We start from the raw sequence: 22947 nt of genomic DNA on the forward strand, positions 1-22947 counted from the left end.
TGGTAGGGATAGTATTATTGTGACGAAATTCTCGTGAATTAGAAGTGCAGGTGAGGACGATCGATGGGAGGAGCAGCAGGCGAAGAAATCCACCGAAAGCTATCATTCCATCTTGGAGTATCAGAGCAAAAATTCGCTGGATTTGTTTGATTATTTGCGGATAGAAAAGGTTTCAGTTTCGGAGTGATGTATTGATCTGAATCAAGAATGTTGCAGTATCATACGTAATCCTTTTCCTTTGTCTAATAAAATCCAGCGACAATACTTTTCTCCAGTTTTAGTTTTCGGTGGCCTTTGAGCATAAGGCAACTCTCGTAGATATATTTTATAACTACATATTTTATATAAGATAAGTTACTGATAAATTTTATCACAGTTAGAATCGTGTGATAAATAAGATTTACAGTACTATTAATATATATTTTTATATTAGGCATCAAATATATTTTATATAAATTTACTCAAGTAATTAACTATATTTTATAATTAGATAATAAATTATAAGTATAGATCTAACTAATTTTGGTGTGTATGAAATCATCCTTTAAAAACTTGATAAGTGGTTGATTTATATAACTTTTTATGTTAACTTTTTTTGAATGTTTTATAATACGGAGAATTTTAAAGTGAAAATATTGACATAAAAGAAGGAGAACGATTTATTTTTTAATTTTTTGATGGAAAATAAATAAGATAGATTGGATATTATAATAAATTAATAATCCGTCATATAATCGAGAGAGACACTCTAAAATCTAAATTGTAGCTTAATCAGGCCTGTTCTTCCCAAGTCAAGAGAAAACATTTTTTCGAATCACGAAATAAGCTAGAAGTACAGACTGTAGGCTATAGCTACTCAGATCGAGAAGGACTTCAAGACAATTATAAAATAAGTCGAGGGCCCATTCGAAAAAGGTGCCTACTGGCCTAAGGGGCCGACTCACATCTAACCGCACGTACAATGGCCACCACACGAATCACGAGGACAAACGTTCAAAGATCTGGCCATATCCGCCTGGGTTTATCTTAGCTTCATTTAATTACCGTTTTGTCCTCTCCTTTGACCCGTTCCCGTCAAAGCAGGACACATTAATTCTTTCTCCTACCATCCATCCTGTCCATCCGAAATCCGCCACGTACCCAAAAACTGAATCCCCTTCAAAGCGCGCCAAAACAGACGCATCCTCTCTCGTGCAGTGTGCGGCCGCTCAGAACCCACATGCCATCCCTGACGCCCTGTCCTTATTCTCACTTTACTCCCTCTACTATATATATTCTCACATTCTTCCTCCTCCATTTAACTCCTTCCTCTGCTTTCTCTACTCCATCCTCAATGGCCAAGTTACTTGCATTGTTCCTTTTGCTCCTCACCTTGGCCTCCATGGTCTCATCTGAGGTAAGTTTCCTACATCCATGCACAAAAAGTTCTACCAACTACCAACGCTTTACTATTAACAACTTGTTTATTCCCAACTTGCATAGGTTACACACGAGGGAGTACTGCAGGAGAAGTTAATAAAAAAGATCCAAAAGGTTTACTTATCCCGGCCTCTATCTATTTGCTCTTTTAAACATCAATCTAACTAAATTATTATCTTTGTGTTTGTAGTCTCGTTATGGTCCAGGCAGCCTAAGAAGCTCTCGTGAGTTACTACTAGTTGTTCCTCCTCCTCTTCTTCTTCTAAAAGCTTTACTCTTCTAACATCATTGGTTGTGGTTGTGGTGTCCTTTTGTAGAGTGCCCTGGTGAGTGCACAAGGAGATGCGCAGAGACGCAATACCATAAGCCATGCATGTTCTTCTGCCAGAAGTGCTGCAGGAAGTGCTTGTGTGTGCCTCCTGGATACTATGGCAACAAGCAAGTTTGCTCCTGCTACAACAACTGGAAGACCAAGAGAGGTGGGCCTAAGTGCCCTTAAAAAGTTTTTCAACCCTTTCTCGGCTAATTAATTAATACACACTAAATGCTATAGGTTTAGAGTTTGTTTGGCCCTGGAGATCTTAGATCCAATAGCCATCTTGGGCTTTCCTATGCTTTTGTATCTACTGCATTGGGCTGGACCATGAAAGAGCTCTCTAATGCCTTGTTATCCAGGTTACTATATCTACGGATTTTTACAATTTAATTTACATAAATCTCCTATATTATATATTTGCGGACTGAAAAGAGTAACAACATTATGTCTCACTCAGTTCCACTTAACCGTATGGAAATCCATTGATTAGATTGTGACCCCCTCCCATTTCCCAATGGCATGTTTCTTTCAGCTGGTGACATGGCACTATCACTCAGGTGGCCCATATTTGACTCGCATTATTATTGAATATTATTATTATTATTATTGCGGAAAGGGACCCCCGATTAAATCGGCTCCACACATTCCAGGTAAAAGCGTGGTGTTAAATGCATAAGTTCACGCATATATTAACTATTAAGAGAATTTAAAGGGGAAAATTTATAAACTTTTGATGGACAGACAAGCCGACATATAACGGTCAAATAATTGTTGGTGGTCGAGTGGTAAAAAAAGCAAATAGCAATTAAGTGACGGGCTTGGCACGTTACGTTTGAGAACAGTCTACGTCGCGTTGTCTGTCTTCCTTTGTTCGTGGTATTAATTATATGTCCAGAAGCATCCTCCATAAAATTTAATGAGATATAAACCAAACTTATTTTTTTATTAATCATTCTAAGGGCACCTATAGATAGCCCTATGTAAGAGGTACAGGTATTGTTTAAGATTAAAATAAATAATTAAAAAAATGTAAATTGGTTTAAACTGTAATTAAAGCTTTTTACATATTAACCCCTGTCACATCTATAATCACACAGATATTGGTTTAAATTTAAAGTGCCCTTTGCACCACCCAAAAATAACGGGGGAGATTGATGAAACCCTGGAAAGCAAAAGTAGGACAACCTAAACGTGCACATAATTTAACACACAAAGGTTGACCCACTAAGCCAAACCCACTCTATCTCTCTCTCTCTCTCTCTCCAATTCCATATAAATCTAATCCATACTCCTTGCATCTCTTCTTCTTCTTATTTGTTTTCTCACCCTCTCTCTACTTCACCTCCATCTCATTCCAATCTTGATCGACATATATAGAGCATCAAAAACTAGTAGGGGTAGAAGATCTGTACATCATGGGTCCAAAAGAACCGAGCAAGGCTTCTTCCAATGGCTCGAGGAGGAGCAAGGAGAAGGCGACGAGGTACAGAGAGTGCCGGAAGAACCACGCGGCGAGCATCGGCGGGTACGCCCTCGACGGCTGCCGGGAGTTCATGGCGTCGGGGGAGGAGGGGACCAGCGCCGCCCTCCACTGCGCCGCCTGCAGCTGCCACCGGAGCTTCCACAAGAGGGTGGCCGTGGCCGAGGCCGAGGCCGAGGGCGAGGGCGACCCGACGTGCGACTGCTCCTCGAATTCGACGTCTTGGGGATGAATGGATTGTTTGTAAAGCAATCCGTTCGTCTCGCTAGCTCTTTGTTCATGGCTTTGCTTCTTTGGGTTAGTGGTAGATGTGGTTGTAGTTCCAGTTGCCTGTGTTGTTCTTAGACTACTCACTGATGATCGTCATTTCATGTGCTTCGTGTTTAGGAAAAAAAAATTGTATCTTTCATTGAATTATTCGCATTGGATAATTTGCCAAGTAAATTACATTTTAACTTCCTGTGATTTAGCTCAATTTGATCATTTATACCCTTTATCTTTGGATAAAAATGTTACTGAGTATTAAGTTGAGATATGGAGAAAAGAAAGATAGATGGTTAATTATAACTAGCACAGTCTTGTAATTAATTATTCTACTAAGGTGTGGAACTCCTGATGATGGATTAATATTTACTGATCATAGTACTGCAATTAATGGGCTTCAACTATATGACAAGGACACTATTTATTCTTTTTTTTATACTTCTCTCTCTTGGATATGGGTGAAGTGGACTAAAAGACAATATATTTGTTGGATTTACCATATAATGAAAGAAATGTGATGTATATGATTCTAATTCTCAAGTAAACATGTAATATCTCTCACCCCTTTTAGTGATGTTAATGATAAGCATCAAATAATTATTTTTCCTTAATTAATATCTTTCTTTTCTCTAAAATAAGGATCTAGATATACTTAATTATTCCTTTATATTCTTGGATAAAGTTTGCAAGTCAATGTTACTAGGTTCATCTTATAAACATTTGATCATAAGTGTCCAAGTGGAGAGGTAGTTGAATCTGGCTCACTTGCCATGAAATACATCATCAAATGCACGAGAAGTTATCCCCATCATGCAAGATATATACAGAGCTACATGAGAAAAAAGTTTGAGCTAAAATAAAAGCCAAAGTTAATGGAAATTTCAAAGGAGGCAAAGAAAAGAGGAGAAAAAGAAATAAAATCCCACACTTTAGTGAGCAAAAGCTAAGAGAAGTAGGTGCAAGAAAGGGACTTGAAACAGACGAGTTAGCTACAAAACAGTTGAGCTACTATGGTGGCTTTTGAATTGGAAATAGGCCCTCATGTCTACTGGTCCCCAATCGAGGGAGGGCCGATCGACACTTCAATCCATTTGGTATCTGTCTTGTTAATAAAACGATATCTCCCGGTGCCGAAGAGTAGAAGATGTATTTGGATACAAACGACTCCAATTAGGTCATAAATTTAGATCCACAATCTATACCATCATTCAAATTAATAATATATATATATATATATATATATATATATATATACATTTGCCTCATGCATTGAGACATCCTTTTACGGTCTTAGATACAAAAAACTTATTAAAAAAAAAAGACTCCCAATTTTTTTTTTCTCAAATTTTCAAATCTATTCTAGAAAACTTTTGGCATTAATGAAGGTTAGGAATTTTTAGACTATGGCAAACGAAATAAATATTAGGCTCAATAAATAACATATTAATACTTGCTTATTTTTCAATTTATTCTCAATTAACACATGAATGAGTAATTGGGGTCGGACTTTAATGGTTTAGGAACCATGGGCTATGGCATTTAATGGTATAATGATACGCACGAGAAGCTTATGTTGTCATGCCATGCTGTGCCCATGGCCATGAACATGCCACTTGGTTAATAATTAATTACTGTGACCTACTTCACTCATACTCGTAAACCTAAAACGGAAAAAGTTGTCAGGATAGTTTTTGGAATCAAGAGGAAAAATATTTACTCAAATGGGCGTCGATTAGATGGGTCAGGCAGGCTACTTCTAGGCCCAAATCTTGTTGGATATTAACTTGAGCCCAGAAAGTTAATTGGGCTTGTAATTCTTAATTTGATCAAGGCCATCTAAACAAATTCCCCGTGCATCGGGATTCGTGATGCTTGATGGATTATTTTTTCAGATAAATAATTTTCTTCTTATACCTTCCTTCTGCCATGCGATGTCGTGGTTAGAAAAACTAAAAAAAAAAAAAAACCTAAAATGTCTTTCAATTTGACATTAAAAAAATAGTTAAAATACCTTTAAAAAATACCCTAAGGTTATTAAACATTTGTAATTAATTTCACTTATTTATACCGTTCAAGTGTTTATGAAATATTAAAAGAAAAATGCAGTGCCAAACTACAATAAGAGAAAATATAGGGTGTTTTTTAATAACTTTTTAAAAATAATGCTGAAATACGTACGTTACCTAATTATTTCTGAAATACTTCTCCCTGTGTGGTAAGTAGATTTTACCACGTGTCTTTGACTGTATCAAACTCCTACAATCCTAAATGCAAACGATCTTCTGCCAATAGATTCTTTTCTTTTTTTTGTACTTTGGGCTCGGATCTTGAAGCGGACGGCTTAGCCCCTCAGCATTGTTGGTGAACCGATAAAGGAAGCATTTTTCTTCCAATAAGTCCTCAGCTTCCCTTCTCCATCTCCCTCCACCTAACTATTAAATCGCCGAACCAAATTGAGAGAGAGAGAGAGAGAGAGAGAGAGAGAGAGAGAGGAGCTTGGGAGAGATCCATGGAGTTCCTGCAATCCCATAGTGTCGAGATCTTTGGGGTAGCAGTCGCCGTGGCGGCCATCGGCGCCGGCGCCGCCTACTTCTACCTCAGCAAGAAACCGAAGGGTAGGCCTGCGCGAGCTTAATCGGGTGATCGGTTTTGCTTCATGTCTTTTTTCATGGGTGAAAAAGTGGGGACCTTTTCTTATATTTAATCTTTTGATTGTTTTTATTTTCCTGGGTCACTGCGATTTGCTCTGATTTGGTGTGATTATTTGTTTGCTATAAATTACGAGAAGGGTGGGGTAATAATATAGTGGTTGGTCAGAGCTGCCAAGAAGATATTAGAATTTCCTAGAGCTAAGGATTTTGTTAAAGGCAGATTTTTTTAATCTATTTTTACAAATTGAAGTTTCATGAAGCACTTGTGAACAATCGTTTACCTGATTCAATAACTGCAAAGCTAAATGATGCGTCTTATTGGATGCATGTACAATTATTGACAGTGCAGAAGTGTGTACATGCATGTATATTTCTTGCTGATTGTCTTCCTTGAGGAATCATATAAGCTCTTTATGCTGTATGTGGGCATGATCTTGGCTTTCAGGATTTTTTATGTGCGAATTAGTTATCTGTAGCGTGTGATTGTCCTCAAAAACATCATTATATTTGTTATAGAATCCATTCCCTCAGGTTGCTTGGATCCTGAGAACTTCAGGGAGTTCAAACTTGTTGAGAAGAAACAAATAAGTCATAATGTGGCTAAGTTTCGGTTTACTCTTCCAACACCTACTTCTGTGTTGGGTCTTCCGATTGGGCAACATATTAGTTGCAGGTTGGATTTTCTTTACTCCATGTGCTCCCTTCTTTTTTTTCTCTATCATTCTAAAGGATGATGAAGTTTACCTGTTTATATTACAGAGGAACGGATAGTGTTGGCGAAGAAGTAATCAAACCTTATACACCGACCACATTGGACTCGGATGTTGGACATTTTGAACTTGTGATAAAGGTAATATATTTGGTGGAGCATACGTCTTAATCACATTTTATCTGATGACATTAACCTTTCATCTAAGAATGGTGCACAGTACTTCTCTTCTGATGCATCGTGATGGTGACTTTTCAGTCTAATCATCTAAAGTTTCAACAAAAATAGTTGTAATAATGCAATTATAATAATATGTATATTGCATCAAAATGTCACTTTGATGTTTATGAGTATTTTGATTCTTAGACTGTCTTCATTTCTAACTAGTGGAAGTACATTCTTTTTCAATTATTTATTTGCTTCATTGTGTAGATGTATCCTCAAGGAAGAATGTCACATCATTTCCGCGAGATGAAAGTTGGTGACTACTTATCTGTGAAGGGCCCTAAGGTGTGCATGTCTTCCTTCCCTGAGTAGCTTTTTTCTTTTATAGTGGAGATCCTATGTTATGAACACATTTTATGGCATGGTTAAATTATTTTTATTTGGATAACACAACTTGCATGTCAAAAAAAAAAGAGCTAGTAATTAATAAATGAAGAACTTTATCAAATTGAGTGGATTCTCCTACTTTCTTTCATGGACTTTGTAGCTAGTGAACGGATGTTCTTCTTAGGCTTGTATTATGAATTTACAGATAGGATGTGCAAGAATAAAGAGACACAGCAACTATATACCTGAATTTGCTTTTTAAAACTTGTGTCTACCTGAATTTGCGAGGTGAGATGGTATGCTCGTATTTTTCCTAACAGGGACTGGAGATCTAAGATTTTTCTATAGAGAAACATGCACTGAACAGGCTGATGATTAAATAAGAATCAGATGTTAAGCTGACTATTATACTGACATCATCAGATACCAAATACCATATAAAATTGTACAGAAAAATCTTGATGGTCATCAACCGGTCTGGAGAGCTTACCTCACCTTTATCTTGCATGGAGCAGTCTCTTTAAGTTCTCTTTAATTCTGTTTACGAGGATTAGTTGACTTAAAAAGTATTTTATGCTTCTAGGGGCGTTTCAAGTATCAACCTGGACAAGTCAGAGCATTTGGAATGTTAGCTGGAGGATCGGGCATCACTCCAATGTTTCAGGTAATTACAAGCCATATCCATATGCAGGTTGTTATCAGAATTGCCCTGATTGTATTGCTCATATCCCTTTTCTCATCTGCTAGGTTACAAGGGCAATTATTGAAAACCCAACAGACAACACTAAGGTTTACCTAATTTATGCAAATGTTACATATGAAGACATCCTTCTGAAGGTAACATCACCTAGAACTCAACTCTTCTTTCTCTTTATCTTTAGCTAATAATACAATTGGTGCAATATATTGATTCAATACTGATTGATCATTGAAGAACTAGACTTGTAGAGCCCCCTCTTACAATAAGAACAAATGCACAAATTTGCATTTTTTTGGGATGACAACAGCAATCCAGTAATATGACCAGTAATCCTATATATATATGTGATGGATTTCAACTATGTCGATGAGTGGGGTGGGCCTACACTCAGCTTTGGGGTTGGGGGATTTTTGGTTTGTCTGTCAGACACGGTATCAGATGTCTTCTGCTTTCTGTATGCGTCAGAAACTCTTTGATTTCTATGTTCTTTCTTCTTTCACCTTCAGTATGCTTCAGAGAATACTTATTCCTTTTGTTTGCTAAGTAAATGAGTGCTTTCATCTACCAAGTTACTGACTAGTTAATCAAGAGCAGTTAGAACTTAGAGCTGCGTTAATCTTCACATAACCTTATTCCTTGTTCTGAGCCGTGTATCCTTTATATCGAAACACTACATAACTTAATTCTTTTCTTTATTGATTTCTCAATTTTATCATCAATTTATGCAGGAAGAGTTGGATAGTATGGCTCAAGACTATCCCAACCGTTTCAAAGTATATTATGTCTTGAATCAGGTTTGGTCTCTCTCTAGCCTGATCTCTTAGAAATTCATGAGTGACATTACCAATTTACCATATTACCTCTTGCATTAACCAACTAATATAAGCTTTAGATCATAAATACTTAATTCCATATCATAGTTCTGATCAGCATCGATCTTCTCTTATTATCCTCTTCTCATCTCAGCCTCCTGATGTTTGGAACGGCGGAGTTGGTTTTGTGTCCAAGGAAATGATTAAAGCTCAATGCCCACCACCTGCATCTGACATCCAGGTAAATCTAAAAGTCATCAACTTGAATCTTCATGGGATCAGATGCTTTGATCATTGTGCAGTTATATTTTTGGTTTTGTCAGTTAAGTAACCACCGGGAATTTGCGAAGACTAAAACCGAGATTTAATTTGACAATGACAGATCTTGAGATGTGGACCACCTCCCATGAATAAGGCCATGGCTGCACACCTAGATGATCTCGGATACACAAAAGAGATGCAGTTCCAGTTCTAAATTTACCTTGTGTCTCTAAACTGCAGAAGAGCGCAAGAACAATAATTTCAATTGCTATTTTGCTGATGGTCTTGTAAAACTTATTTGGTCCCTCCTAGCGGCTTATTATTCATCAGCAAATATTTGTGGGAGAAAAACCAATCTGATCCTTGTTCATACTTATTCCCATATGGAAATGGAATGGACAGGGATCATAAATCCTTCAATAACAATTTTCTCATATGGAAAGAACTTTTTTCTTTGTTCCAAATAGAGGACCAATTTGGAGAAATGAGCTTCAAACAGGTCCCATTGCTTCAGGTTTATTTTGATTCATATGAAAGAAATATGAAAAGCTCTTTTAAGAAATGGGACTAAGTATACTTGCTATGCCAGTGTGATCTTAAGTTCTTCTTATATATACAAAAGTGAGGTTTAACATGCTTCTATTTTCATTATTATTGCCTCTTATTCAAACAATCACAACCTACGTTTTAAAATTTTCGTTATGTGGATGAACTTCTCGCACAAACTTATATGTAACACCCTAATTATATGTTTTATTGCGGTTTACCCCTTGTAACGCACACAGATTTTCAGAAGCACCCTAAGCTGCGAAAGCAAGGGTCGAATTGAAAATGATGAAAAGACAGGGAATAGAATGAAAAAGTACTGAAAAGTAATTTTCATTTAACACCCTACAGTTCCACGTATTTGTGGTTTACGCTGGATTTTTAATACGTGCAAGGCGGGGGTGTTAAATGCAAGAGTCGACCGTGGTGCTCTATAACGCTATCCGTATCTCATCTCCCGAAACTCTCTTTTTAAAGCCCCTCTAAAACCTCAACGATGGTGCTCCTCTCCTCCTCGCTTCTTCTACCGACCGCCTTCCCCGTCGCTTCCCCTTCCCCATCCGCGAGCTTCTCTCCCTTTGCGACCGCTGCCTCCCTCCGGTTGCCTACCAATGCCGTCTCTGTGCGAAGGCCAATCTCCGTTTGCGCCAAATCCGCCTCTCTCCGTATCGAGGAAGAGATCGAGGCCGTCAATATTGCGGAGGACGTCACCCAGGTCCGGCTTCGTCTTTCGTTTTTATGTTTGCTCGGTTTGGGTTTGAGTTGTTGATTATTTTTTATATTATCCTTGTGTTTGTTCGATAAAATTTGGGTCTTGGGTCTTTGCTTAAAGATTCTCAATTTGGGTTGGACGGAGTGGATAATAGTCTCAAGATTGGATCTCGAGGAGGCAAAATTTATGCTTCCTCGTGTCAACTCTTTATATTTTGCTTCAGATAGTATATGGACTTGAAAACAATGGATCCCGATGTAGCAGATTAATGCACTCATCAGTTGGGAAAATGAATATTCTTATTCTCTGACAAACGCTTTTTTTCTTTTCTGAATTAGTTAATTGGTAGAACACCAATGATATATCTTAACAAAGTTGTTGAAGGATGCGTAGCTAATATTGCTGCAAAGCTTGAGTCTCTGGAACCCTGCCGAAGTGTCAAAGATAGGTGAAATTTCTGTCTGTCACATTGATTATAGCTTGATATATTTTGTGATTTCACCTATAATTCTTTATTTTTTTTAAACTCAGGATTGGATATAGCATGATAAATGATGCTGAAGAAAGGGGTTTGATTTCTCCAAAGAAGGTGTGATTGTATACTTGTGCAGGCAGAAGTTATTATGTGTTTTTGAGCATCCTATATGATGCAAGATTCTATATTTCATGCAGAGCATTTTAGTAGAACCAACTAGTGGAAATACAGGGGTTGGTATCGCTTTTGTAGCTGCAGCTAGAGGATACGAGCTAATAGTAACCATGCCTGCATCGATCGACATAGAGAGGCGTATTCTTCTTCGCGCATTCGGAGCAGAAATTGTATTAACAGATCCTGCCAAAGGATTAAAAGGAGCACTTACTAAAGCTGAAGAAATTGTTTGCAGGACACCAAATGCATATATGTTTCAGCAATTTGACAATGCAGCTAACACTCAGGTTATTGATTCTAGATCAGTAGTCTTTGCATCCCTAGTTAATGACATACTGTAAATATAAATCTGCAATGCTTTTATGTATTTTATTCTGCAGATTTTATTAAGATATCATTTGGATAATATACAGATACACTTTGAAACCACAGGCCCAGAAATATGGGAGGACACAATGGGTGTTGTTGACATATTTATTGCAAGCATTGGGACAGGTGGAACTATCACAGGTGCTGGGCGTTATTTGAGAAAAATGAACAGAGATATCAAGGTCTGTAGCTTTCAGTTAGTTAAATTAGCAGGACACTCGGGTCACGGGAAGATTTATCTTTTACATATTTCTCGACTAAACTAGTATCAGAACTGAGTAAATCCTAATAAAATTTTTCTCTAGTTCCACAATTTTGTTCTGGATGGGACTTTAGACACTGAGAAATGGCATAAATGAATTCTAGAACTAAGATGATTTGTGTTTTAATGTTACATATTTTGTTTATTGTGGTTTGATCTGTTTCTCATTCTTATAGTTGTTGGTCTGGATGCACTTGGGGAATTGGACCTTTTGATCTGGTTTAATCATGCAATGGAGGACCTTTTAGGGGCTACTCTAGATCTATGATACTAATATAAGCTCCTTATAGTCCATAAAGAGAAGATAATCTCTGGAGATCTTTTAATGCTTTTAAACAAAAATAACTCTTAAGAATCATACAAAATGTTATGATACAAATATTTGCACTGTACAAGTACAATCTCTAATTTCAAGTGAAAGTTGCTATAAGGAACATGTGGTGGAACTTAACATATGCTAGTTTATTGTCATATTATTTGACCTTTTTCATAATGTGAGGGCCATGAAGTCAATATTTTTACTATGTTGATAGATATCTTATATTTTCTCCCTGCTATAATGGTCGATATCCTGATGTCTTTTCTGTTCTTATTTGCTCTTTTATAGGTAATTGGAGTAGAACCTGCCGAAACTAGTGTAATCTCTGGAGATAACCCAGGTACTTGGCATATGTCATCACATTTTAACTAGTAAGACTTTTTATCTTCTTGAATTTTCATATTAAAAACTTTTAGTATGTTGTGTTATGTGACCAGGTTATGTGCCAAGCATCTTGGATGTTAAGTTGCTTGATGAAGTCGTCAAGGTTAGATGCTGAACTTAAAATATATCTTACTCTTTTATCTTGAATCTTGACATATTTTGATGAAAATTTCCTTTCATACTCATTACTGCACTTATGCATGTCATTTGAACTTCTTAAACTTTCTGATCCCTGATGATGAATATGCATTGTTTTTTCTTTTCATAGTTTGAAAACTTAAAGGTAATATCAAGATTATGCTTCATTGTGTTGCCCATCAGATCAAGTTATCGAGGGTCCACATGAGATGATATTGTCTATATGGACATCAATTAGATATTTGTCTAGTTAGATAGCAAATTGGGGAACCATATAATCTATTTTGGGATTGTGCTACTGTCTAGTAAATCATGCTGAGATGACTAGCCTATGAGTTCTGATTGTTGTAAACGAACCTAGCATTTAAGGCATAAAAATGCACTGCTGTTACTGGACAAGGCAAAATATGTAGGTCTCTCTAGGAGGACGCATGGAACTCAGAAAAGTTTAAGTTCACTCCGGATTGAAAATAGTTGTTGGAACCCAATTATGAAGAACGAACTTTATAACTTTAAATTTGTCCGTATCTGGCTCCAACTGTGATAACTATTGTCAGCTCGTCCCATTCCATATCTTATTTAATATGTGAACTGTTTAAACTTTAAAGGGTTGAAGCTAGTAAAGAAAAAGGAAGGTGTGATACAAAGCAGCAGGTAGATTTGCAATAGAATTTTTATTTTCTACTAAACAGCAGATAGGTTGCTATGCTAACTGCAGCAATAAAAGGCCATGTTCATGCCTGCTTCCACTTTCTTAAATTTAGATATATCTTTTACTATGTAATTTAAAATGAAAAATAATCTATTAATTATCTGAACATTAAGTTCTGATTTGGTTTTGCCTTTTCAACTCTTAGATCAGCACTGCTGAAGCAGTTGAAGTTGCAAGGACCTTGGCACTAAAGGAGGGCTTGCTGGTAAATATGGCTGCTCTGTGCAATGGATGGCTTCATAATTTCTCTTTAAAATATTTCTCTAATTATGTATGCTTGCAGCAACCATTTCGCATAATCGATTGCTATGCCTCAGTTGTAATTTATATATCACAATACCATCCAATTCCTTTTCCAGGTAGGTATATCTTCAGGTGCTGCAGCAGCTGCTGCTATCCATGTGGCTAAAAGGCCTGAAAATGCTGGAAAACTGATTGCGGTGAGGAACATATCTTCTTTCATATTTTGCATAATCCTAATGAGCTTAACAAAATGATAATGCAAAGTCGCAAACCATTGGTACTATGACAACTTACCGATTTGTGAATAGTTACACCTTAACCCAATATTAACATATATTCAAATCAAGTAGCAATACACTAAATAGTTTCTTATGCTTAGGAGTAAGTGATAGTGAAGTTTGAGGTGGAAAAACATTTTTTTTTTTGTGTGGTATAGACTTAGAAGATATATGTAAGTAAGTTTCTTAATTACTTGAGGGTTCTATGCAAGGATCACAGATACCATATTACATGCTGGTCGGCACAGAATGATGCCACAGGGATATCCTTAGTTTTCGAAATGTACTTTCAGTTGGAACTTGGATACTGTTAGGCCTTACAATTATCATGTTTAGCTTTTAGTAGATACTAGATAGAGTTGAGAACTTGAGATGATAACTGATCTTGTAAATGACAATTGAGCTTACAAATGATATTGATCTTGATGTCATTTTGATGCAATGTTATGTGTCTATGCAGGTTGTTTTCCCAAGCTTTGGAGAGAGATACATATCCACTGTTCTTTTCCATTCCATACATGAGGAAGTTCAGAAAATGAGGAAGAGGTAGTGTTTTTCTTCCAGGAATGAGTGGGACACTCTTAATCATGACAGCATCACGAGCACTTTAGAATTTCAGAGGTCAGTTCAGAGGCCAAGTTTTCTTATAAGTTCCAGCAGGAGCCCAAGTCATTAGATATATTCCAGCAGCTATCGCCAACTTCACTCATCTTCACATCTTGGGTCCCTTGGTTCTGCTGGGACTACTGCCAAACGAGGTAGTCTTGAGTATAAGATCTGAAATACGTGATTCTTTGAATTGGGGGTTTTCCCCTTAATTATTTATTCTTACTTTGGGAATGTGTGGTATAATTGTCCCTTCATTTGTGAAGGAAATCATAGAAATGCTACAGAAACTTGAGCATCATATGCTCTGTATTTGAACTTGATGGTGGCACGTATGTGAAGGAAAGCACGTTTATGGTGAACAACTCTTATAACCCTATTTGATTACTTGTGTCATGGTCTAGTCCTATAAATTACTTATGTGAAGGGAAGCACATTTATGGTGAACAACTATTATAACCCTATTTGATTACTTGTGTCATGGTCTAGTCCTATAAATTAAGCTTTTCTCATAACATCTTTCTGAACCTGCTGTCATCTTCTCAAAGGAAATTTTTTTATATACTTTTTTTGCACTTAAGAAGCCTTGGAATTTGAGCAAGTTCGAAGCATTAAATGTTGAAAATGCTGTATGATATGCCCCAATTGCTTTAATTTGAAGCTGGGTAGATCAGTGCATGAAAATAAATGAGCAAAGTTGGGATTTGTTTAAGATTCTATAGTTAGAAGTGTGAAATTAGTCAGAAGGAACAAGGCTGGCTTGATCATGTAGCATCTGTGTTTGGAATAGTGATAATGATTTCCGTTCTTTGTACCCAATCAGAATATCAACATATAACATCCCTACATGCAGAATATTTTTATAGTTCTTATACAGATTTGTTTATTTTTATCTCATGTATCCTTAACTAGAAGATGAATGATGGCACATGACATGCTGGGGTTCCATTTCATTATATAGTCAAATTGAGCTTTATCTTCAAGCATTAGTATTCTTCTCTTAGGGGGACAAAATGTCCATTTGCAAATTAGGCGTCCTGGAACATGTTCTTTGTCTCATCAAGACATGAAGTACTGTAATAACACCGCCCTATGTGGCTCACTGAAGAGGAGCGAGCCTTGATAAGGCTCTGCGTCATTTATCAATGCTTATCTGGAATAATCAACTAAATTCCTAGATACTTGGTAAACTGAAATCTAATTGTATTTATATCTTTATTTTGGTTTCACATTTGCATTATAGATGTATATACAGATTGTCTGCGTCCTTGATTAAAATTCTAGTCAATTAAGACTTAAAGAAATGTTTGATTCCTAGTGGCTCTTGCGATGACTGCATGGCTTTCTCTCAACTATGTCATAAGTGTAAGAACAAATAGAGCAGTTAATATAAATGCATTGTAATGCTACAAGTCATTTTCATATCATTTGATAAAGCTACAGATGTCCATGAAATGTGGCACTACTATTAGGACTTGAATCTGATGATGTGAAGCAGATCTTTTATCTCTTCTCGTAGTAATCTGGATCCATAAGTTTGTGGTATGGTAGAGAGAACAAGAGTCAACTGCAATCTGATGATGTGAAGTGAATCTAATGTCTCTTCTTTTTATTAATCAGGATTAATTATCATCATAAGGAGAACTGAAGTCAACTAGTACTATATCCTTTGCCAGAAAGAAATAAGGAAATTTTGTTTGCATTAACTAAGATATGGCTTGTAACTTGTGACCAATTCATTGATCACCAAAACTTGTCAGATAATCTGATTTCTTGTAATACAGTATGGGCTGCATTTAATTACTATATTTGTCATCATAAGGAGAACTGAAGTCAACTAGTACTATATCCTTTGCCATAAAGAAAGAAGGAAATTCTGTTTGCATTAACTAAGATATGGCTTGTAACTTGTTATCAATTCATTGATCACCAAAACTTATCAGGTAACCTGATTTCCTATTATACAGTATGGGCTGCATTTACTTTAGTCTGATGACAACAATAGTAGTTAGCCCATGCAGTTGGTTGGAGAACAATAATGCATAATTTGATCGATTTACAGATCCACACAGATCCAGTTTATACTTCTGTTATTTGATTTGGTTTCTCAAATGCTCAATAAATTTCCTAGCAATTGTGCTTGCATCAGTTGTTTTGGTTTTGCATTTCATAGGAATTAGACGTATAAAAGAATCTTTTGCATCCTATATTTGATATATAATTACTGATATCAGCTGGTTAAGACATACTAGAAATGCTTGGTTTTCTAGGATTGATTCTTGTAGTGATTGTGTGGCTATGGTTTAACTGTCATCATAATTTATTATTTAAGAACCAATTTAATATTAGGGGATGATAATGCTACAAGTCCTTTTCATTTCTCTTGATTGAAGTACAATAGCCATGGATGCAGTAGTAGGAGTTGTAGGATTCAAATCTGATGATGTAAAGCAAATCTTTTCTCTCTTCTTTTTGTATCAATCAGGAGCAAATGGTATGATAGGGAGGAGAACCAGGGTCAATTATTTGGCCTGAAAGCAAAAGGTGGAGGTTTCCTTTGCTTAATATGACCGGTGATTGGTGATCATCGACGAATTATTGTCAAGTAATCCATAACTTGTGAGCTGGTACTAGCTTTCATCTAATTACTGTACTTGCTCTTAGTTTGATGACAGTGATTGCAGTTTATTTTTGTTTTCTACTTAGTTAAGGAATGGAAATTATTGATATACTTTATGCTCCATTCTTGAATTGGATGTTATCATTAATTCTCCTTGTTTTTTTCCTTTGATTTCGACTTTGATAGAATGCGGATTTAAGATTTCTTCTCTCTTTCATTATCACTATCATTTAGTAACTTCAAGAACTATGTATCATTCTAGAAAAGTATTCTGAAGAGTGAATACAATGTCATGTCCTTGTTCTTGCAAGAATATAACTAAACAAGAACAAAAAAGGAAACCTTTCATCTAATCAGTGCCCTCCTTACCCTATGTTTATAGATTATGGAAGGAGTCCTTTTCCATTTATGGACTATAAATGACTCCTGTTAATTGTCCAAATTCATGAACAGGAACACATGTGATTGCTATTCTTGGACAAGTCTATTTATCATTAATTTGCAATAAGATGACCTATTTGAGTGGTATCTTTGGTCCCCTTGCTTTTTAATCCTAAGTTGAGAGCCAAGAAAATGCACTAAATGCAATGGCTAGGGGTAGTTATATAACTACGAGGGAGAATATTTCTTTTATTATTCCATTGGTTATTAGATGTTATGTCAAAGGGGAATATTTTACCTCTTGTAGTTGGGCCAAATTTCAAAGTTCCTCTCCAAATTTTATTTGCCAGTAAATCTTATCTATGTGCAACCATTAGTTTTTAATAGTGAAGTTAATATTTTTATAAAAACTATCAATATTTTGGGATAGGGATAGGGATCATTTGAAGTAGTAAAATGGCCTTTTGGGTGGGATATCCAAATTTTTTTCTATGCCAAAAAGTAGGATAAAAATATCCGGATAAACTTATTTTTATCCTTTTGTTTTGGTCCCAGCTCTCTGTCCCACATATTGGCAATATTTTCTGAGATAAAATGAGTTATACCTCGGATAGAACCCCTTATCCCAACTGTCCAAATGAGCCCTATATCTTTTTGAAATACTTATAATATTCAAAATGTAAAAGTGAATAAGATTGAGATACAATAAAAATTAAAATTTTAACTAGTTGCCAAAAAAAAAACTCTGAATTTTGGCCACTCACAGGGATATAAATTATTATCTTCCTCTGAAATTATTACTAGGTAAGGTCTATCGATTCTAATATATTAAACGTTTACAAATTAAGTCAAGCAGAAGAGCAACTCCAAGCTACTATGTATTTAAGAAATATGAGCTCTTTCTCATTAATAAAGTACAAGTACCAACAAGGTATGCCATTTGGAGTTATCCTTTACTCCTTTGAGTTTCTTCTAGTTGGCTGATGCAACTTCCCATCCTAGTTTTGAGATAGAACCATTAATTGTGAGCATGACATATGGTCCAAGCTAAATATGAATGCATTTAGTTACCTCTTCATAACTTTATATCAACCATAATCGTCGAGGATTTGCATAAACGTGGCTTAACCCTAATCCGGTAAATCTGGATACATATCAACTATCTCTGGATAAGTTTGTAAGCACGATGTTGGCATGATAAAGTATCGAGATATTTCTTTCGAATTATCCAACCGACATATGATTACGCGATAGTGATTATTTTAAATTATTTTTTCTTCTCGCTCTCTCTCTCTCTCTCTCTCTCTTTTCTTTTATCTTTTGGTGAGCAAGAGTTGTTCTAAGAACACCTGTTGGTGATCATTCTGAGGGATGCGTTTATTAATGATAGGATGCAATTTGTTCATTGCTGGTGAATCACAAACCATGCAAATGGGATCATAAGGTTCCCTTCATGGAGAAATATCCCCTCAAAGACTCACAATAAGGGCAAGCTTTTCCATTAACAAACACAGAGCTATCACGTACTACTCTCGTAACCGACACTACCAGCTAATGAACACGAGTCTATAGACTTATAAAAATTATTCCGTGCAAGCTCTAATGAGGTTGGATAATAGACTTAGATACAGATGGATCTGTTTGACTTTCTTTGGTGCTTTAATTTGTCGGAATTTATACAAAATTTGGTTATGGTATTTAATTGTTTAGGATAATAATTAAGTCAAGGTTTAGCATGATGGTTATAATGGTGACATGTATATATTTTCTTATTATCTATACATGACGATGTATTAATTAGTTCTAATCACTAAACTCATAATTGAAAAGTTTTGTGAACAAAAGAATTATAGAATGCATAGATGCATGCACGTATTCATAAAGTTACGTGGACTTCTTTTTAATATGTTAGCATGTGCATGCATGCATGCATGCATACATTCATATTTAGTTTTTATATAATATGACTACTAATAGTCTTATATTTAGTCTTAGTTGTATTTTCCGGAGGTCAATGGTCATGCCACTTTTAGAAGCATATATGGACCATGGTGCATAGACTTGCACATTTTAGCTCATCTAACTAAGAAAGGGTTTATATATATATATTGGATTATTTAAGAGTTTAAGCCTAAGATTAGATATGAACTTGACTAACCTTTTTTAATACAAAAACATTAATATTTTACTAAGTTTTAAACTAACATACAAAATCATTTACTCTAAGCTCCAAATTCTCTAAGCAAACACACTCTTTAGCCGTTGAATTTAGTCGAATTGCTAAGCTTAGCTAAGCCCATCAAATAATTAAATAATTTGCTTATAATAAATTTACTTAGAGTTCAGGCCACAAGTAGGTGTTCTTCCTACTTTTTAAAGATGGATGGTATAATAATAATAATTTTATTATTATTATAATAATGATAATAAATTCCACGTGCTATTCTGTAAACATAACTACGTGCAAGATCGTGTGCAGCCCTGACCGCAGGGATTTTACTGCAACCGGACACGCGGCAGCCTCTCGTTGGCTATTTATTACTTTGCGCCCCCACAAACGATTAAACTCCCCTCAAATTAATACTCTAAAAGTGGCATCAACTTGCAGAGAACTCGCAAGGGTTGATAAGTCGCCACGCCATTTCTCTCCATAAATATATCCTCATCTATAGTTCATAAAAGCGCTCGTACAGCGGCATCATTACTCTTTCTTCTCTTTTCTTTTCTATTTTACTCTCCACAAATCTTTTAATGCACTTCGAAATACACTGTAGCAGTACTGTTTGAACTTTTCGAGTCTTGACAAAGAAAAGGAAAGATCATAAAATGTATATTTTATATATAGAGAGAGAAGGAGAGAGAGAGAGAGAGAAAGAGAGGCATGCACTTAAAGAGATCGAAGCATAAACAATAGTACATACAATTTCTTTTCTCTTTTTTCAAGGAAATTTCTAGAACATTGCTTCTGAACAGCAATCAGAAGGTAGCTCCATGACTAGATCTCCATGTCCAGTGGCATCATCAAGGAGCCACTTCTCCAGGAAAGAGAATGGCGGCTGGTTGCTGTCCAAGCTCTTGTTTGAGTCACTGTGGTGATCGGCTACGGCAGGCCGGTGAGATCCGTAGTACGAAGAGCGGCAGCCGGCCAAGTTGTCCAAGGAAAGCAGCGGCTCGAGGCCGTGGTGCTCGCTCTTGATGGCCGAGTTGTCGTGGTTGTTGATGTAGGGTGACGAGGAGGTGAAGACATTGATGAAGCTGCCGTGCTGCATGTGTTTGTTGTTATTGTTGTTGTTGTTGTTGTTCTTGATGTCTGTCTTCGGGGAAGGCCGCATCCAGCCTTGCAGGAGCTTGGAGATGTTCTCGGTGCTGGAGGCGTAGGAGGAGGAGCTTGAGCTGTTAGTGCTGTACCTCTGCACAACCGAGTGAGGAGGGATACTACTGGAGATGATCCCAGAGTACTTGTAGCTTTTGGATAGGAGATGATGCAAATTCGTGGTCGAATTCGATGATGGAGTCGCGTACTTGTGGATTTTTTTCTTCAGGTGGGTGTTCCAGTAGTTCTTGATATCGTTGTCTGTTCGCTGAGGAAGGTAAGATGCAATAGCTGCCCATCTGTGCAATATTTACAACACAAGAGGTTGTAGTAGTTGTAGTAGTTAGTAGATGCATGCCATGGATTGAGATTAATCTTTACCTGTTACCAAGAACTGCTTGGAGATGGATGATGATCCCTTCTTCGTGCGGCGTAAAGTTTCCTCGCTTAATTCCTGGCCTGAGGTAATTAGTCCATCTCAGTCTGCAGCTCTTACTACATCTCATGAGCCCTATTTAAATCAAATGACTCAGGCTGATTAATAATTTCAGACATGTATATATATATAGATTTGCATAGGAATTTAATAAAGAAGACGAAGAAGAAGAAGAAGAAGAAGAAGAAGAAGAAGAAGAAGAAGAAGAAGAAGAAGAAGATCTCACCAGTGTTAGTAGGCACGGATCGCCAATTCCCAGGACCATGATCTTGGATGTAGGAGAGCAAGATGGTGTCTTCTTCTGGAGTCCAGGGTCCCTTCTTGATGCCAACCTTATCACAGCAAGGGGGCCTTCCCATTTCTTTTTGCTATCTGATCACAAGAAGCATGAGCTTTACAAGTGATTAATTCCTGAGCATGTGAGGGTGTATATATAGTATAGTCTAGGAAGACTTGAATGAGATCTTTGAGCAAAATTTTCACCTGTCATCTACCTCTCTGGCTCTCATCTTTTAGCTCTTACAAAGTCAAGCTGGTCCATTCACTCCAATCTCTTTCAGCTCTTAAGGATCACATGAGTAGAAATCTACACTTAAAGGAGCTAGGAACCATTTGACCAGTTGAGTTTGGGTCGCTATTCTGTGTCATAAATTGTCAGCTAATGGCATAAATCCATGAGGTTCACTTTGAAATCATACTGTTCATCTACCTGGGTATCCTTCCTCTTTTAAGGAAAATTGAATTCAATGTAAAAAGAAGAAGAAGTAGATAATAATCTTATCTCTCGCGAGTTCTTGTGTGCGCGTGTGATTTCGCTAATGCGTACTTAATTACCTGATCTTCTGCTCATGGGCATTGAGCTTGTCGGTAAGGTATAAATATATATCCCTTAAGAAAGGAATATAAACCTCTGATATGAATACTTCTATAATTTCCTTGCTCACCAAATAGAAGTGCACAACTATTACTTAATGTTCTTCCATCTAATCATAACTAAAACATGATGAGGTAGCAACTTTTTTGTTCATATAATATAAGCATCAATGGTCATATCTCTGATGAGACAAAATATCTTTTAAAAAAAGAAGAAGATTAGCTTCTTTATAATAAAAGTTTGCTTGAATTGTTCGAATTAATTTTGATAACTACAGTACCTATCAAATATTTGGTGTGTGTGTTATAAAAAAAGAGAGAATTAATGCAGTTGTAATATGGATTACTGGTATGAAAGTATTTCACATAGATACAATTGCTGTTACTATCATTTTACCCAGTTGGTGGTTCTGAACCTTACCTGTCTTCTATCCAAGTTGCATGAGGGGCAATAAAGATGTAAATGGACAGGGATTATGCGTTTAATAAGCGTCGACAATTCTGCACTTAGTCTCGCCTTATCCTCAAGATAGAACGATTTAAACCTCCTAAACATCTACTATTCAATGAATATAAGGCTTTTCCCAGCCAGCTAACTTTGGAAGCATGAATGTGATTTTGGGACCATCTCATAATTCTTCATTTCGACGATCTGTTTGCCGCCTTGCCTGAGATCTCTTTTGGTGTCCACGAATTTTTCTTTCTTTCTCTTTTTGTGCATGAACAGTAGTCCACGGTGATGCCCATCTAACGGCGTAACCGTGGCGGCGCAGCTAGGGTTGAATGTGGTCATGGCATTGCCATCAATTAGGCCTGGCCACAAGCACATGTCAACATGAAGGGCAGGACCATGAGAAGAAAGCTCAAGGTAGCATAGTTATTATTGCATATGGGAAGCTTTTAATTACTTACCTTCTAGTAGTAGTAGTAGTAGTAGTAGTA

General features: G+C 36.6%; 4 protein-coding genes across 6 annotated transcripts; 3 read left to right on the plus strand and 1 right to left on the minus strand.

Moving 5' to 3' along the window:
- The first annotated feature begins 1242 nt into the window (after positions 1-1242).
- LOC140799298 (gibberellin-regulated protein 6-like) lies at positions 1243-2135 on the plus strand. The gene is made up of 4 exons (XM_073153559.1): positions 1243-1396; positions 1483-1533; positions 1610-1643; positions 1737-2135. Exons 1-4 carry the CDS (start codon positions 1334-1336, stop codon positions 1916-1918), a joined length of 330 nt encoding a protein of 109 aa, XP_073009660.1. The 5' UTR covers positions 1243-1333; the 3' UTR covers positions 1919-2135.
- A 3678-nt stretch (positions 2136-5813) lies between these two features.
- Positions 5814-9628, plus strand: LOC140798765 (NADH--cytochrome b5 reductase 1). 2 transcript variants are annotated; one of them, XM_073152798.1, is made up of 9 exons: positions 5814-6094; positions 6662-6803; positions 6890-6980; positions 7272-7349; positions 7975-8055; positions 8139-8228; positions 8820-8885; positions 9058-9144; positions 9286-9628. In XM_073152798.1, the coding sequence occupies exons 1-9, from the start codon at positions 5989-5991 to the stop codon at positions 9376-9378; spliced, it is 834 nt and encodes a 277-aa protein (XP_073008899.1). In that variant the 5' UTR covers positions 5814-5988; the 3' UTR covers positions 9379-9628. The 2 variants fall into 2 exon arrangements, with proteins under 2 accessions (XP_073008899.1, XP_073008898.1); XM_073152797.1 differs by having other exon boundaries at positions 5835-6094; positions 6647-6803.
- Positions 9629-10145: 517 nt separating this feature from the next.
- LOC140798396 (cysteine synthase-like) lies at positions 10146-17170 on the plus strand. Of its 2 annotated transcripts, XR_012110832.1 has the most exons (11): positions 10173-10425; positions 10761-10870; positions 10954-11011; positions 11095-11358; positions 11485-11622; positions 12310-12361; positions 12459-12508; positions 13401-13460; positions 13615-13695; positions 14237-14534; positions 16868-17170. XR_012110832.1 is itself a non-coding variant. In XM_073152205.1 (10 exons), exons 1-10 carry the CDS (start codon positions 10207-10209, stop codon positions 14324-14326), a joined length of 1122 nt encoding a protein of 373 aa, XP_073008306.1. In that variant the 5' UTR covers positions 10146-10206; the 3' UTR covers positions 14327-14769. The 2 variants fall into 2 exon arrangements, 1 of the variants encoding a protein (XP_073008306.1); XM_073152205.1 differs by lacking the exon at positions 16868-17170 and having other exon boundaries at positions 10146-10425; positions 14237-14769.
- Positions 17171-20334: 3164 nt separating this feature from the next.
- On the minus strand, positions 20335-21491 carry LOC140799010 (transcription factor MYB60-like). The gene is made up of 3 exons (XM_073153106.1): positions 21359-21491; positions 21078-21207; positions 20335-20995 (listed from the first exon to the last, which is right to left on the minus strand). Exons 1-3 carry the CDS (start codon positions 21489-21491, stop codon positions 20335-20337), a joined length of 924 nt encoding a protein of 307 aa, XP_073009207.1.
- Positions 21492-22947: the final 1456 nt, after the last annotated feature.

This window comes from Typha latifolia, chromosome 12, assembly GCF_019914945.1.
Source record: "Typha latifolia isolate L0001 chromosome 12, TyphaL0001v2, whole genome shotgun sequence".
Lineage (NCBI taxonomy): Eukaryota > Viridiplantae > Streptophyta > Magnoliopsida > Poales > Typhaceae > Typha > Typha latifolia.